The following is a 17,367-nucleotide window of genomic DNA, read 5'->3' as shown; positions in this document are numbered from 1 at the left end:
AATGAGATCCTCAGACCCTTTGTGAGACCATATGCTGGTGCGGTTGGCCCTGGGTTCCTCCTAATGCAAGACAATGCTAGACCTCATGTGGCTGGAGTGTGTCAGCAGTTCCTGCAAGAGGAAGGCATTGATGCTATGGACTGGCCCGCCCATTCCCCAGACCTGAATCCAATTGAGCACATCTGGGACATCATGTCTCGCTCCATCCACCAACGCCACGTTGCACCACAGACTGAGGAGATCCCTCAGGAGACCATCCGCCACCTCATCAGGAGCATGCCCAGGCGTTGTAGGGAGGTCATACAGGCACGTGGAGGCCACACACACTACTGAGCCTCATTTTGACTTGTTTTAAGGACATTACATCAAAGTTGGATCAGCCTGTAGTGTGGTTTTCCACTTTAATTTTGAGTGTGACTCCAAATCCAGACCTCCATGGGTTGATAAATTGGATTTCCATTGATTATTTTTGTGTGATTTTGTTGTCAGCACATTCAATTATGTAAAGAAAAAAGTATTTCATAAGATTATTTCTTTCATTCAGATCTAGGATGTGTTGTTTAAGTGTTCCCTTAATTTTTTTGAGCAGTATATATATATATATATATATATATATATATATATATATATATATATATATATTCATTTAGCAGACACATTGATCTAAAGCCACTTAGTCATGTGTGTATACATTTTCTGTATATGCCCCGGGAATCGAACCCACAATCCTAGCGTTTCAATCAGCATCCTCTACCAACTGAGTCATACATACCGGACCAAACTCTTTTATATAATGTAGCACCTCAAAGCTGTTAGCACCCTGCTCTACCAAAAGCTGTTAGTACCCTGCTCTACCAAAAGCTGTTAGTACCCTGCTCTACCAAAAGCTGTTAGCACCCTGCTCTACCAAAAGCTGTTAGCACCCTGCTCTACCAAAAGCTGTTAGCACCAGGCTCTACCAAAAGCTGTTAGCACCCTGCTCTACCAAAAGCTGTTAGCACCCTGCTCTACCAAAAGCTGTTAGCACCAGGCTCTACCAAAAGCTGTTAGTACCCTGCTCTACCAAAAGCTGTTAGCACCCGGCTCTACCAAAAGCTGTTAGCACCAGGCTCTACTAAAAGCTGTTAGCACCCTGCTCTACCAAAAGCTGTTAGTACCCTGCTCTACCAAAAGCTGTTAGTACCCTGCTCTACCAAAAGCTGTTAGTACCCTGCTCTACCAAAAGCTGTTAGCACCAGGCTCTACCAAAAGCTGTTAGCACCCTGCTCTACCAAAAGCTGTTAGCACCCTGCTCTACCAAAAGCTGTTAGCACCCTGCTCTACCAAAAGCTGTTAGCACCCTGCTCTACCAAAAGCTGTTAGTACCCTGCTCTACCAAAAGCTGTTAGCACCCGGCTCTACCAAAAGCTGTTAGTATAGCTGAGAAAAGACTAGATCTTAAAACGTTGTGGTGTTCTGATATGTGCACTGTGACTGCTTCCTGGTAGCAGTTTCATATCAATGTGGATCCTGAGATTGATCAGCAGTGCAGCGTGACTGCAGTAAAGACCACCTGGAACGCGCCCCTGGTCTGCACCTCAGACAGTGATGCCCTACATATCTCAGAGACTGATAAACTCTCACCACAATCAATAGGCAAGAATGTCTGCACCACAGAACTGGCATGAGTTGTATTTGTCTGGTGTGAGCTATGCTGTCTTCCTGTGACCCTGAAAATGGAAATAAAATCCTGACTCTGTCGTAACACTCACTGTCTCTCTTTCAGCATGTGTAACGAATTCTCCCAGATATTCCAGCTCTGCCAGTTTGTCATGGTACGTGAAGCCTCTTCCTTTACCTCAGACCAGTTTAGAATATATTATAAACTGGGTGGTTTGAGCCCTGAATGCTTTTTGTCTGAAAGCTGTGGTATATCACACCGTATACCACGGCTATGACAACATGTATTTTTATTGTTCTAATTATGCCGGTAACCAGTTTATAATAGCAATAAAGCACCTTGGGGGTTTGTGGTATATGGCCAATATACCGTGGCTAATGGCTGCATCCAGGCACTCCACGTTGTGCCGTGCATAAGAGCAGCCCTTAGCCGTGGAGTATTGGCCATATACCACAACCCCTCGGGCCTTATTGCTTAAATAATATATGCCATTTAGCAGACGCTTTTATCCAGAGAGACTTACAGTCAAGCTGCATACATATTATATATGGGTGGTCCCAGGAATCAAACCCACTACCCTGGTGTTACAAGCTCCGTGCTCTACCAACTGAGTTACAGAGGACATAAACATCAATGGCACTTTTCCTCATCTCTCCTCCACTGTTCTTATTTGGTCGTCAACGTTTCCCCCATGTGTGTTCTGTTCTCCAGGAGAATTCCCAGAATGCACCACTGGTCCACGCCACTCTAGAAACGCTGCTGAGGTTTCTCAACTGGATTCCTCTGGGGTACATTTTTGAGACCAAACTCATCAGCACACTCGTCTACAAGGTAGATATCTCTGTCTCGCTCTCTCTCTGTCTCTGTCTCTCTCTGTCTCGCTCTCGGTCTCTCTCTGTCTCTCGGTCTCGCTCTCGGTCTCTCTCTCTGTCTCTCTCTCTCTGTCTTGCTCTCTCTTTGTCTCTGGCTCTCTGTCTCTCTCTCTCTGTCTGTCTCGCTCTCTCTCTGGCTCTCTGTCTCTCTGTCTCTCGCTCTCAGTCTCTCTCGGTCTCTCTCTCTGTCTCTCTCTCTCTGTCTCGCTCTCTCTTTGTCTCTGGCTCTCTGTCTCTCTCTCTCTGTCTGTCTCGCTCTCTCTCTGGCTCTCTGTCTCTCTGTCTCTCGCTCTCAGTCTCTCTCGCTCTCAGTCTCTCTCTGTCTCTGGCTCTCTGTCTCTCTGTCTCTGGCTCTCTGTCTCTCTGTCTCTGGCTCTCTGTCTCTCTGTCTCTCGCTCTCTGTCTCTCTCTCTCTGTCTCGCGCTCTGTCTCTGTCTCTCTCTCGCTGTGTGTGTGTTCACATCCGTGTCTAGTTTACTGCCCTGGTCTAAATCAACCTATTTCCTAGGCCCTTGTGTAGCTAGATAGCTATGTGTGAAAGGATTGGATAGTTTCCATCTAGCCTAACAGAGGACAAGGTAAAGCTATTGCCGTATTGCAAATACCAATCCTTTTTAGAGTGTAGGGCAGTGTTTTTTGGGAAACCCTGGACTAGGGCTTGTTTTAGGACCTCTCTCGCCAACACGTGGGTCGTATTCTCCAGGTCAAGCACACCGATCGTAGCAAAACATGTTGCAACGGAAAACAAGCGTTTCAGTCTGTTTTCTTCTGTTTGGCGCCTAATGAATACAACCCTGGACAGTTAACCTGTTGGGGATAGGGGGCAGTATTTGCACGGCCGGATAAAAAACGTACCCGATTTAATCTGGTTACTACTCCTGCCCAGTAACTAGAATATGCATATAATTGTTTGATTTGGATAGAAAACACCCTAAAGTTTCTAAAACTGTTTGAATGGTGTCTGTGAGTATAACAGAACTCATTTGGCAGGCCAAAACCTGAGAAGATTCCAAACAGGAAGCGCTCTCTCTGACTATTTCTTGATCATCTCTATCCAAAACAGGGGATCTCTGGCATAAGGTGACATTTTCTAACGCTCCCATAGGCTCTCAGAAGGCGCCAGAACGTTGAATGGTGACTTTGCAGGCCATGGCTGAAAAACAGTAGCGCATTTGGATAGTGGTCGATCTGAGAACAAGGAGACTGGGGGCGCGTGCACGAGCCGACACCATGTTTTAATTTTTTCGCCTTTGAACGAAAACAGGGTTTCCCAGTCGGAATATTATCGCTTTTTTACGAGAAAAATCGCATAAAAATTGATTTTAAACAGCGTTTGACATGCTTCGAAGTACGGTAATGGGATATTTGGCATTTTTTTGTCACGAAACGAGCCGGGCGCGTCACCCTTCTTTACCCTTTGGATAGTGTCTTGAACGCACGAACAAAACGCCGCTATTTGGATATAACTATGGATTATTTGGAACCAAACCAACATTTGTTATTGAAGTAGAAGTCCTGGGAGTGCATTCTGACGAAGAACAGCAAAGGTAATCCAATTTTTCTTATAGTAAATCTGAGTTTGGTGAGTACCACACTTGGTGGGTGTCAAAATAGCTAGCCCGTGATGGCCGGGCTATCTACTCAGAATATTGCAAAATGTGCTTTCACCGAAAAGCTATTTTAACCTGTTAGGGCTAGGGGCAGTATTTACACCGCCGGATAAAAAACGTACCCGATTTAATCTGGTTACCACTCCTACCCAGTAACTAGAATATGCATATACTTATTACATATGGATAGAAAACACCCGAAAGTTTCTAAAACTGTTTGAATGTTGTCTGTGAGTATAACAGAACTCATTTGGCAGGCAAAAAACTGAGAAGGTTTCATGCAGGAAGTGGCCTGTCTGACAAGGTGTCGTTCTTCTTGTCTCTGTTTATTGAAGAGTGAGGATCTTAGCTGTCCCGTGACACTTCCTACGGCTGGCATAGGGTCTCAGAAGGCGGTAAAAAGCTGAATCGTGGCTTTGCAGGCTCTGGCTGAAAAAAAGTAGCGCGTTTGGGTAGTGGCTGGTAACAGTACTGTGAGACTCAGGCTCGTGCCCGCGTCGACCGAAAGCTTTGTTTACTTTCCTCTGTTTAGCTAAATGGACATTCCCGGTCGGAATATTATCGCTTTTTACGAGAAAAATGGCATAAAAATGGATTTTAAACAGCGGTTGACATGCTTCGAAGTACGGTAATGGAATATTTAGATTTTTTTGTCACGAATTGCGCCATGCGCGCGACCCTGATTTACCATTTCAGATAGTGTCTGGGACGCACGAACAAAACGCCGCTATTCGGATATAACGATGGATTATTTTGGACCAAACCAACATTTGTTATTGAAGTAGCAGTCCTGGGAGTGCATTCTGACGAAGACAACAAAAGGTAATCAAACTTTTATAATAGTAAACCTGATATTGGTGAGTGCTAAACTTGCCGGGTGTCTAAATAGCTAGCCCGTGATGCCTGGGCTATGTACTTAGAATATTGCAAAATGTGCTTTCACCAAAAAGCTATTTTAAAATCGGAAATATCGAGTGCATAGAGGAGTTCTGTATCTATAATTCTTAAAATAATTGTTATGCTTTTTGTGAACTTTTATCGTGAGTAATTTAGTAAATCGTTAGTGAATTCGCCGGAAGTTTGCGGGGGGTATGCTAGTTCTGAACGTCACATGCTAATGTAAAAAGCTGGTTTTTGATATAAATATGAACTTGATTGAACAAAACATGCATGTATTGTATAACATAATGTCCCAGGGTTGTCATCTGATGAAGATCATCAAAGGTTAGTGCTGCATTTAGCTGTCTTCTGGGTTTTAGTGACATTATATGCTAGCTTGAAAAATGGGTGTCTGATTATTTCTGGCTTGGTACTCTGCTGACATAATCTAATGTTTTGCTTTCGTTGTAAAGCCTTTTTGAAATCGGACAGTGTGGTTATATTAACGAGAGTCTTGTCTTTAAATAGCTGTAAAATAGTCATATGTTTGAGAAATTGAAGTAATAGCATTTCAAAGGTTTTGAAAATCGCGCCACAGGATTCAACTGGCTGTTACGTAGGTGGGACGAATTCGTCCCGCCTAGCCCAGAGAGGTTAAAATCGGACACCGCGATTGCATAAAGGAGTTCTGTATCTATAATTCTTAAAATAATTGTTATGTTTTTTGTGAACGTTTATCGTGAGTAATTTAGTAAATTCCCCGGAAGTGTTCGGTGGGAATGCTAGTCACATGCTAGTCGCATGCTAATGTAAAAAGCAGGTTTTTGATATAAATATGAACTTGATTGAACAAAACATGCATGTATTGTATAACATAATGTCCTAGGAGTGTCATCTGATGAAGATCATCAAAGGTTAGTGCTGCATTTAGCTGTGGTTTTGGTTTTTGTGACATATGCTAGCTTGAAAAATGGGTGTCTGATTATTTCTGTCTGGGTACTCTGCTGACATAATCTAATGTTTTGCTTTCGTTGTAAAGCCTTTTTGAAATCGGACAGTGTGGTTAGATTAACGAGAGTCTTGTCTTTAAAATGGTGTAAAATAGTCATATGTTTGAGAAATTGAAGTAATAGCATTTCTAAGGTATTTGAATATCGCGCCATGGGATTCCACTGGCTGTTGAGAAGAGGTTAGCCCATAGAGGTTAATGGAGAAGATGAGGGATTCCTCTTTTATAAATACATTTCTGGGAGCATTCAGCCAGGAGAGGACTGGCCACCCCTCAGAGCCTGGTTCCTCTCTACCCAGTACAGCCAGGAGAGGACTGGCCACCCCTCAGAGCCTGGTTCCTCTCTACCCAGTACAGCTAGGAGAGGACTGGTCACCCCTCAGAGCCTGGTTCCTCTCTACCCAGTACAGCCAGGAGAGGACTGGTCACCCCTCAGAGCCTGGTTCCTCTCTACCCAGTACAGCCAGGAGAGGACTGGCCACCCCTCAGAGCCTGGTTCCTCTCTACCCAGTACAGCCAGGAGAGGACTGGTCACCCCTCAGAGCCTGGTTCCTCTCTACCCAGTACAGCTAGGAGAGGACTGGTCACCCCTCAGAGCCTGGTTCCTCTCTACCCAGTACAGCCAGGAGAGGACTGGTCACCCCTCAGAGCCTGGTTCCTCTCTACCCAGTACAGCTAGGAGAGGACTGGTCACCCCTCAGAGCCTGGTTCCTCTCTACCCAGTACAGCCAGGAGAGGACTGGCCACCCCTCAGAGCCTGGTTCCTCTCTACCCAGTACAGCCAGGAGAGGACTGGTCACCCCTCAGAGCCTGGTTCCTCTCTACCCAGTACAGCTAGGAGAGGACTGGCCACCCCTCAGAGCCTGGTTCCTCTCTACCCAGTACAGCCAGGAGAGGACTGGTCACCCCTCAGAGCCTGGTTCCTCTCTAGGTTTCTTCCTAGGTTCCTGCTTTCCAGGGAGTTTTTCCTAGCCACCGTGCTTCTACATCTGCATTGCTTGCTCTCTGGGGTTTTAGGCTGGGTTTCTGTACAGCACTTTATGACATCTGCTGATGTAAGAAGGTCTTAATAAATGACATGTGATTGGTTGATTGATTCTGTAGTTCCTGAACGTGCCGATGTTCCGCAACGTGACGTTGAAGTGTCTGACGGAGATCGCCGGGGTCAGTGTCAGCCAATACGAGGAGCAGTTTGTCAACCTCTTCACACTCACCATGTGTCAACTCAAACAGGTATACACACACACACACACACACACTTTCCCAGTCAATCGTCCATTCCTAATCGCCGTGGTCTCCCTCTCCAGATGCTTCCCCTGAACACCAACATTCGTCTGGCGTATTCCAACGGTAAAGATGACGAGCAGAACTTCATCCAGAACCTCAGCCTGTTCCTCTGCACGTTCCTTAAGGAACACGGACAGCTCATCGAGAAGAGGCCCAACCTCCGAGAGACACTCATGGAGGTAAGAAACATACCACAACCGTTTCTCCCAAAACGGCACTTTTCTCATTTCCTGAACGCTGCTGGTCTTAGTTGATTCAAGCCCACTGGTTACATCCTGGGACTGGGTGGAACAGAGGACATGGTTACATCCTGGGACTGGGTGGGACAGAGGACATGGTTACATCCTGGGACTGGGTGGGACATAGTGGAGAACAGAGGACATGGTTACATCCTGGGACTGGGTGGGACATAGTGGAGAACAGAGGACATGGTTACATCCTGGGACTGGGTGGGACAAAACCACTAAACACTAACTATACAAACAGATTCTTCAAATTAAACAAAGTAACCTCTCCTCCCCTCTCTCCCCCTCTCTCCTCCCTCTCTCTCCCCTTCCTCTCCCCTCTCTCCTACCCTCTCTCTCCCCTTCCTCTCCCTCTCTCCTACCCTCTCCCACCTCCTCTCCCCCCCTCTCTCCCCTTCTCTCCCTCCTCTCTCTCCCCTTCCTCTCCTCCCCTCTCCCACCTCCTCTCCTACCCTCTCTCTCCCCCTTCCTCTCCCCTCTCTCCCCCTCTCTCCTACCCTCTCTCTCCCCCTTCCTCTCCCTCTCTCCCTCTCTCTCCCCTTCCTCTCCCCTCTCTCCTACCCTCTCCCACCTCCTCTCCTCCCCCTCTCTCCCCCTTCTCTCCCCTCCTCTCTCTCCCCCTTCCTCTCCTCCCCTCTCCCACCTCCTCTCCTCCCTCTCCCCCCTCTTCGCCTCCCTCTCTCTCCTCCCCCTCTCTCCTCCCTCCTCTCCCCCTCTCTCTCCTCCCCTCTCCCACCTCCTCTCCTCCCTCTCTCCTCCCCTCTCTCCCCCTTCTCTCCCCCTCCTCTCCCCCTCCTCTCCTCCCCCTCTCTCCCCCTTCTCTCCCCCTCCTCCCTCTCTCTCCTCCCTCTCCCCCTCCTCTCCCCCTCTCTCCTCCCTCTCTCTCCTCCTCTCCCCCCTCTCTCTCCTCCTCTCCCCCTCCTCTCCTCCAGGCTCTCCACTACATGCTGCTGGTGTCTGAGGTAGAGGAGACAGAGATCTTTAAGATCTGTCTGGAGTACTGGAACCACCTGGCTGCAGAGCTTTATAGGGAGAGTCCCTTCTCCACCTCCACCTCCCCCCTGCTGTCTGGATCACAACACTTTGATGTCCCTCCTCGCAGACAGCTCTACCTGCCTGTACTCTCCAAGGTGACCAGACAGACAGACAGACAGACAGACAGACAGACAGACAGCTCTACCTGCCTGTACTCTCCAAGGTGACCAGACAGACAGACAGACAGACAGACAGACAGACAGACAGACAGCTCTACCTGCCTGTACTCTCCAAGGTGACCAGACAGACAGACAGACAGACAGACAGACAGACAGACAGACAGACAGACAGACAGACAGACAGACAGACAGACAGACAGACAGAGAGAGAGAAAATTTGTTGGCACATGGTCAGAGTGTGTGTGGTCCAAAGAATTTGTTGGCATGAAGTGAGTGTGTGTGTAGTCAGTCTGTGTCTCTGTGTGTGTCTCTCTCTCTCTCTGTGTGTGTCTCCCTCTCTGTGTGTGTGTCTTTCTCTGTGTGTCTCTCTCTCTGTCTCTCTGTGTGTCTCTCTCCGTGTCTCTGTGTGTGTCTCTCTCCGTGTCTCTGTGTGTGTCTCTCTCCGTGTCTCTGTGTGTGTCTCTCTCCGTGTCTCTGTGTGTGTCTCTCTCCGTGTCTCTGTGTGTGTCTCTCTCCGTGTCTCTCTCCGTGTCTCTGTGTGTGTCTCTCTCCGTGTCTCTGTGTGTGTCTCTCTCCGTGTCTCTGTGTGTGTCTCTCTCCGTGTCTCTGTGTGTGTCTCTCTCCGTGTCTCTGTGTGTGTCTCTCTCCGTGTCTCTGTGTGTGTCTCTCTCCGTGTCTCTGTGTGTGTCTCTCTCCGTGTCTCTGTGTGTGTCTCTCTCCGTGTCTCTGTGTGTGTCTCTCTCCGTGTCTCTGTGTGTGTCTCTCTCCGTGTCTCTGTGTGTGTCTCTCTCCGTGTCTCTGTGTGTGTCTCTCTCCGTGTCTCTGTGTGTGTCTCTCTCCGTGTCTCTCTCTGTGTCTCTCTCCGTGTCTCTGTGTGTGTCTCTCTCCGTGTCTCTATGTGTGTCTCTATGTGTGTCTCTCTCCGTGTCTCTGTGTGTGTCTCTCTCCGTGTCTCTGTGTGTGTCTCTCTCCGTGTCTCTGTGTGTGTCTCTCTCCGTGTCTCTCTCCGTGTCTCTGTGTGTGTCTCTCTCCGTGTCTCTCTCCGTGTCTCTGTGTGTGTCTCTCTCCGTGTCTCTGTGTGTGTCTCTCTCCGTGTCTCTGTGTGTGTCTCTCTCCGTGTCTCTGTGTGTGTCTCTCTCCGTGTCTCTGTGTGTGTCTCTCTCCGTGTCTCTGTGTGTGTCTCTCTCCGTGTCTCTGTGTGTGTCTCTGTGTGTGTCTCTCTCTGTGTCTCTATGTGTGTCTCTCTCCGTGTCTCTCTCTCTCCGTGTCTCTGTGTGTGTCTCTCTCCGTGTCTCTGTGTGTGTCTCTCTCCGTGTCTCTGTGTGTGTCTCTCTCCGTGTCTCTGTGTGTGTCTCTCTCTGTGTCTCTGTGTGTGTCTCTCTCCGTGTCTCTGTGTGTGTCTCTCTCCGTGTCTCTGTGTGTGTCTCTCTCCGTGTCTCTGTGTGTGTCTCTCTCTGTGTCTCTCTCTGTGTCTCTGTGTGTGTCTCTCTCCGTGTCTCTGTGTGTGTCTCTGTGTGTGTCTCTCTCTGTGTCTCTGTGTGTCTCTCTCCGTGTCTCTGTGTGTGTCTCTCTCCGTGTCTCTGTGTGTGTCTCTCTGTGTGTCTCTGTGTGTGTCTCTCTCCGTGTCTCTGTGTGTGTGTGTCTCTGTGTGTCTCTGTGTGTGTCTCTTTCCGTGTCTCTGTGTGTGTCTCTCTCCGTGTCTCTCTGTGTGTCTCTCTCCGTGTCTCTCTGTGTGTCTCTGTGTGTGTCTCTCTCCGTGTGTCTGTGTGTGTCTCTCTGTGTGTCTCTGTGTGTGTCTCTCTCTCTGTGTCTCTGTGTGTGTCTCTCTCCGTGTCTCTGTGTGTGTCTCTCTCTGTGTCTCTGTGTGTGTCTCTCTCCGTGTCTCTGTGTGTGTCTCTCTCCGTGTCTCTGTGTGTGACTCTCTCCGTGTCTCTGTGTGTGTCTCTCTCTGTGTCTCTCTGTGTGTCTCTGTGTGTGTCTCTCTCCGTGTCTCTGTGTGTGTCTCTCTCTCTGTGTCTCTGTGTGTGTCTCTCTCCGTGTCTCTGTGTGTGTCTCTCTCTGTGTCTCTGTGTGTGTCTCTCTCCGTGTCTCTGTGTGTGTCTCTCTCCGTGTCTCTCTGTGTGTCTCTCTCCGTGTCTCTATGTGTGTCTCTCTCCGTGTCTCTCTGTGTGTCTCTGTGTGTGTCTCTCTGTGTGTCTCTGTGTGTGTCTCTCTCTCTGTGTCTCTGTGTGTGTCTCTCTCTGTGTGTGTCTCTCTCTGTGTGTGTCTCTCTCTCTGTGTCTCTCTCTGTGTCTCTCTGTGTCTCTGTGTGTGTCTCTGTGTGTGTCTCTCTCCGTGTCTCTATGTGTGTCTCTCTCCGTGTCTCTCTGTGTGTCTCTGTGTGTGTCTCTCTGTGTGTCTCTCTGTGTGTCTCTCTCCGTGTCTCTGTGTGTGTCTCTCTCCGTGTCTCTGTGTGTGTCTCTCTCTGTGTCTCTGTGTGTGTCTCTCTCCGTGTCTCTGTGTGTGTCTCTCTCCGTGTCTCTGTGTGTGTCTCTCTCCGTGTCTCTGTGTGTGTCTCTATGTGTGTCTCTCTCCGTGTCTCTGTGTGTGTCTCTCTCCGTGTCTCTGTGTGTGTCTCTATGTGTGTCTCTCTCCGTGTCTCTGTGTGTGTCTCTCTCCGTGTCTCTGTGTGTGTCTCTATGTGTGTCTCTCTCCGTGTCTCTCTCCGTGTCTCTATGTGTGTCTCTCTCCGTGTCTCTATGTGTGTCTCTCTCCGTGTCTCTATGTGTGTCTCTCTCCGTGTCTCTATGTGTGTCTCTCTCCGTGTCTCTGTGTGTGTCTCTCTCCGTGTCTCTGTGTGTGTCTCTCTCCGTGTCTCTGTGTGTGTCTCTCTCCGTGTCTCTGTGTGTGTCTCTCTCCGTGTCTCTGTGTGTGTCTCTCTCCGTGTCTCTGTGTCTGTCTCTCTCCGTGTCTCTGTGTGTGTCTCTCTCCGTGTCTCTATGTGTGTCTCTGTGTGTGTCTCTCTCCGTGTCTCTGTGTGTGTCTCTCTCCGTGTCTCTGTGTGTGTCTCTCTCCGTGTCTCTGTGTGTGTCTCTCTCCGTGTCTCTGTGTGTGTCTCTCTCCGTGTCTCTGTGTGTGTCTCTCTCCGTGTCTCTGTGTGTGTCTCTCTCATGTGTGTCTCTCTCCGTGTCTCTCTCCGTGTCTCTATGTGTGTCTCTCTCCGTGTCTCTGTGTGTGTCTCTCTCCGTGTCTCTGTGTGTGTCTCTCTCCGTGTCTCTGTGTCTGTCTCTCTCCGTGTCTCTGTGTGTGTCTCTCTCCGTGTCTCTGTGTGTGTCTCTCTCCGTGTCTCTATGTGTGTCTCTCTCCGTGTCTCTCTCCGTGTCTCTATGTGTGTCTCTCTCCGTGTCTCTGTGTGTGTCTCTCTCCGTGTCTCTGTGTGTGTCTCTCTCCGTGTCTCTGTGTCTGTCTCTCTCCGTGTCTCTGTGTGTGTCTCTCTCCGTGTCTCTATGTGTGTCTCTGTGTGTGTCTCTCTCCGTGTCTCTGTGTGTGTCTCTCTCCGTGTCTCTGTGTGTGTCTCTCTCCGTGTCTCTGTGTGTGTCTCTCTCCGTGTCTCTGTGTGTGTCTCTCTCCGTGTCTCTGTGTGTGTCTCTCTCCGTGTCTCTGTGTGTGTCTCTCTCCGTGTCTCTATGTGTGTCTCTCTCCGTGTCTCTCTCCGTGTCTCTATGTGTGTCTCTCTCCGTGTCTCTGTGTGTGTCTCTCTCCGTGTCTCTGTGTGTGTCTCTCTCCGTGTCTCTATGTGTGTCTCTGTGTGTGTCTCTCTCCGTGTCTCTGTGTGTGTCTCTCTCCGTGTCTCTGTGTGTGTCTCTCTCCGTGTCTCTGTGTGTGTCTCTCTCCGTGTCTCTGTGTGTGTCTCTCTCCGTGTCTCTGTGTGTGTCTCTCTCCGTGTCTCTGTGTGTGTCTCTCTCCGTGTCTCTATGTGTGTCTCTCTCCGTGTCTCTCTCCGTGTCTCTATGTGTGTCTCTCTCCGTGTCTCTTTGTGTGTCTCTCTCCGTGTCTCTCTGTGTCTGTCTCTCTCCGTGTCTCTTTGTGTGTCTCTCTCCGTGTCTCTCTGTGTCTGTCCCTCTCCGTGTCTCTCTGTGTGTCTCTCTCCGTGTCTCTCTGTGTGTCTCTCTCCGTGTCTCTCTGTGTCTGTCTCTCTCCGTGTCTCTCTGTGTCTGTCTCTCTCCGTGTCTCTCTGTGTGTCTCTCTCCGTGTCTCTCTGTGTCTGTCTCTCTCCGTGTCTCTCTGTGTCTGTCTCTCTCCGTGTCTCTGTGTGTGTCTCTCTCCGTGTCTCTGTGTGTGTCTCTCTCCGTGTCTCTGTGTCTGTCTCTCTCCGTGTCTCTCTGTGTGTGTCTTGACGGCTGTTGATGTTGGTAACAGGTGCGTCTGCTGATGGTGAGCCGCATGGCCAAGCCGGAGGAGGTGCTGGTGGTGGAGAATGACCAGGGAGAGGTGGTACGAGAGTTCATGAAGGATACAGACTCCATCAACCTCTACAAGAACATGAGGGAGACACTGGGTAAGTCACGTGTGTGTGGTGGGGTGATGCTTGATGAGTGCAGGAACCAGATACAGCAGCTGTTTGGAATAGTCTATGTGTTACTTTCTACATTTAGACTGATTGTCAGTTTCCTTTGTGGACATCACATAACTGTACAGCACTACTACATGTTCAATAAGGACTATAGTCTATTGACTGGATCTACACTCTAAACTCTCTGTGATCGTCTCCTCTCTCTCTCATGCTCTCTCTCACTCTGTCTCTCGCTCTGTCTCTCTCGCTCTGTCTCTCTCACTCTGTCTCTCGCTCTCTCTCACTCTGTCTCTCGCTCTGTCTCTCTCTCGCTCTGTCTCTCTCTCTCGCTCTGTCTCTCTCGCTCTGTCTCTCGCTCTGTCTCTCGCTCTGTCTCTCTCACTCGCTCTGTCTCTCTCACTCGCTCTGTCTCTCTCACTCGCTCTGTCTCTCTCACTCGCTCTGTCTCTCTCACTTCGCTCTGTCTCTCTCACTCGCTCTGTCTCACTCGCTCTGTCTCTCACTTGCTCTGTCTCTTTCACTCGCTCTGTCTTTCTCACTCGCTCTGTCTCTCTTTTGCTCTGTCTCTGTCGCTCGCTCTGTCTCTGTCGCTCGCTCTGTCTCTGTCGCTCGCTCTGTCTCTCTCTCTCGCTCTGTCTCTCTCTCTCGCTCTGTCTCTCTCACTCGCTCTGTCTCTCTGTCTCTCTCTATCTCCGTCTCTCTGTTTGTCTCTCTCTGTCTCTGTCTCTCTCTGTTTGTTTGTCTCTCTCTCTCTGTCTCTCTGTCTCTCTCTCTCTCTCTCTCTGTTTGTCTCTCTCTCTCTAGTGTACCTGACCCATCTGGACTATGCAGACACGGAGCGTATAATGACAGAGAAGCTTCATAACCAGGTGAACGGTACAGAGTGGTCCTGGAAGAACCTCAACACACTGTGCTGGGCTATAGGGTCCATCAGTGGAGCCATGCACGAAGAGGACGAGAAGAGGTTCCTGGTTACCGTCATCAAGGTACGGAGGCCACCTATGGACAAGTAGAGCGGTATAACGGAGAGAGTAAAATGGGATTCATGTAGAGACTTGATGACCAGAAGGCTTTAGGAGAATGTTGAGCTGAATCTTTCTCTCTGGGAGAATGTTGAGCAGAATCTTTCTCTTCAGGAGAATGTTGAGCAGAATCTTTCTCTTCAGGAGAATGTTGAGCAGAATCTTTCTCTTCAGGAGAATGTTAAGCTGAATCTTTCTCTTCAGGAGAATGTTGAGCTGAATCTTTCTCTTCAGGAGAATGTTGAGCTGAATCTTTCTCTTCAGGAGAATGTTGAGCTGAATCTTTCTCTTCAGGAGAATGTTGAGCTGAATCTTTCTCTTCAGGAGAATGTTGAGCTGAATCTTTCTCTCTGGGAGAATGTTGAGCAGAATATTTCTCTTCAGGAGAATGTTGAGCAGAATCTTTCTCTTCAGGAGAATGTTGAGCTGAATCTTTCTCTTCAGGAGAATGTTGAGCTGAATCTTTCTCTCTAGGAGAATGTTGAGCTGAATCTTTCTCTTCAGGAGAATGTTGAGCTGAATCTTTCTCTTCAGGATAATGTTGAGCTGAATCTTTCTCTCTGGGAGAATGTTGAGCAGAATATTTCTCTTCAGGAGAATGTTGAGCAGAATCTTTCTCTTCAGGAGAATGTTGAGCTGAATCTTTCTCTTCAGGAGAATGTTGAGCTGAATCTTTCTCTCTGGGAGAATGTTGAGCAGAATATTTCTCTTCAGGAGAATGTTGAGCAGAATCTTTCTCTTCAGGAGAATGTTGAGCTGAATCTTTCTCTTCAGGAGAATGTTGAGCTGAATCTTTCTCTCTGGGAGAATGTTGAGCTGAATCTTTCTCTCTAGGAGAATGTTGAGCTGAATCTTTCTCTTCAGGAGAATGTTGAGCTGAATCTTTCTCTTCAGGAGAATGTTGAGCTGAATCTTTCTCTCTAGGAGAATGTTGAGCAGAATCTTTCTCTTCAGGAGAATGTTGAGCTGAATCTTTCTCTTCAGGAGAATGTTGAGCTGAATCTTTCTCTACTGGAGAATGTTGAGCTGAATCTTTCTCTCTAGGAGAATGTTGAGCTGAGTCGTTCTCTTCAGGAGAATGTTGAGCTGAATCTTTCTCTTCAGGAGAATGTTGAGCTGAATCTTTCTCTCTAGGAGAATGTTGAGCTGAATCTTTCTCTAGGAGAATGTTGAGCTGAATCTTTCTCTTCAGGAGAATGTTGAGCTGAATCTTTCTCTTCAGGAGAATGTTGAGCTGAATCTTTCTCTTCAGGAGAATGTTGAGCTGAATCTTTCTCTCTAGGAGAATGTTGAGCAGAATCTTTCTCTCTAGGAGAATGTTGAGCTGAATCTTTCTCTCTAGGAGAATGTTGAGCTGAATCTTTCTCTTCAGGAGAATGTTGAGCAGAATCTTTCTCTTCAGGAGAATGTTGAGCTGAATCTTTCTCTCTAGGAGAATGTTGAGCTGAATCTTTCTCTTCAGGAGAATGTTGAACTGAATCTTTCTCTTCAGGAGAATGTTGAGCTGAATCTTTCTCTCTGGGAGAATGTTGAGCTGAATCTTTCTCTTCAGGAGAATGTTGAGCAGAATCTTTCTCTTCAGGAGAATGTTGAGCTGAATCTTTCTCTTCAGGAGAATGTTGAGCTGAATCTTTCTAGGAGAATGTTGAGCTGAATCTTTCTCTTCAGGAGAATGTTGAGCTGAATCTTTCTCTTCGGGAGAATGTTGAGCTGAATCTTTCTCTTCGGGAGAATGTTGAGCTGAATTTTTCTCTCTAGGAGAATGTTGAGCAGAATCTTTCTCTTCAGGAGAATGTTGAGCTGAGTCTTTCTCTTCAGGAGAATGTTGAGCTGAATCTTTCTCTTCAGGAGAATGTTGAGCTGAATCTTTCTCTTCAGGAGAATGTTGAGCTGAATCTTTCTCTTCAGGAGAATGTTGAGCTGAATCTTTCTCTTCAGGAGAATGTTGAGCTGAATCTTTCTCTAGGAGAATGTTGAGCTGAATCTTTCTCTCTAGGAGAATGTTGAGCTGAATCTTTCTCTAGGAGAATGTTGAGCTGAATCTTTCTCTTCAGGAGAATGTTGAGCAGAATCTTTCTCTCTAGGAGAATGTTGAGCAGAATCTTTCTCTCTAGGAAAATGTTGAGCTGAATCTTTCTCTTCAGGAGAATGTTGAGCTGAATCTTTCTCTTCAGGAGAATGTTGAGCTGAATCTTTCTCTTCAGGAGAATGTTGAGCTGAATCTTTCTCTCTAGGAGAATGTTGAGCTGAATCTTTCTCTTCAGGAGAATGTTGAGCTGAATCTTTCTCTTCAGGAGAATGTTGAGCTGAATCTTTCTCTCTGGGAGAATGTTGAGCAGAATCTTTGTCTTCAGGAGAATGTTGAGCAGAATCTTTCTCTTCAGGAGAATGTTGAGCTGAATCTTTCTCTTCAGGAGAATGTTGAGCTGAATCTTTCTCTTCAGGAGAATGTTGAGCTGAATCTTTCTAGGAGAATGTTGAGCTGAATCTTTCTCTCTAGGAGAATGTTGAGCTGAATCTTTCTCTTCAGGAGAATGTTGAGCTGAAACTTTCTCTCTAGGAGAATGTTGAGCAGAATCTTTCTCTTCAGGAGAATGTTGAGCTGAATCTTTCTCTAGGAGAATGTTGAGCAGAATCTTTCTCTTCGGGAGAATGTTGAGCTGAATCTTTCTCTTCGGGAGAATGTTGAGCTGAATTTTTCTCTCTAGGAGAATGTTGAGCAGAATCTTTCTCTTCAGGAGAATGTTGAGCTGAGTCTTTCTCTTCAGGAGAATGTTGAGCTGAATCTTTCTCTTCAGGAGAATGTTGAGCTGAATCTTTCTCTTCAGGAGAATGTTGAGCTGAATCTTTCTCTTCAGGAGAATGTTGAGCTGAATCTTTCTCTTCAGGAGAATGTTGAGCTGAATCTTTCTCTCTAGGAGAATGTTGAGCTGAATCTTTCTCTCTAGGAGAATTTTGAGCTGAATCTTTCTCTTCAGGAGAATGTTGAGCTGAATCTTTCTCTTCAGGAGAATGTTGAGCTGAATCTTTCTCTCCAGGAGAATGTTGAGCTGAATCTTTCTCTTCAGGAGAATGTT

General features: G+C 47.6%; 1 protein-coding gene across 4 annotated transcripts in view; it reads left to right on the top strand.

The window, feature by feature from the left end:
- Positions 1-17,367, top strand: part of xpo1b (exportin 1 (CRM1 homolog, yeast) b) — a 79,323-nt gene that overhangs the window by 34,509 nt on the left and 27,447 nt on the right. For all 4 annotated transcript variants that reach the window (XM_045714168.1, XM_045714170.1, XM_045714169.1 and 1 more), the window contains exons 8-14: positions 1,766-1,814; positions 2,372-2,491; positions 7,135-7,263; positions 7,338-7,496; positions 8,495-8,692; positions 13,115-13,253; positions 14,073-14,254. In XM_045714168.1, the coding sequence (XP_045570124.1) occupies positions 1,766-1,814; positions 2,372-2,491; positions 7,135-7,263; positions 7,338-7,496; positions 8,495-8,692; positions 13,115-13,253; positions 14,073-14,254 (976 nt within the window). The remainder of the gene's footprint in view (positions 1-1,765; positions 1,815-2,371; positions 2,492-7,134; positions 7,264-7,337; positions 7,497-8,494; positions 8,693-13,114; positions 13,254-14,072; positions 14,255-17,367) is intronic.

Source organism: Salmo salar, unplaced genomic scaffold (genome assembly GCF_905237065.1).
Source record: "Salmo salar unplaced genomic scaffold, Ssal_v3.1, whole genome shotgun sequence".
Classification (NCBI taxonomy): domain Eukaryota; kingdom Metazoa; phylum Chordata; class Actinopteri; order Salmoniformes; family Salmonidae; genus Salmo; species Salmo salar.
This window is presented reverse-complemented; position numbering and strand designations above follow the sequence as displayed.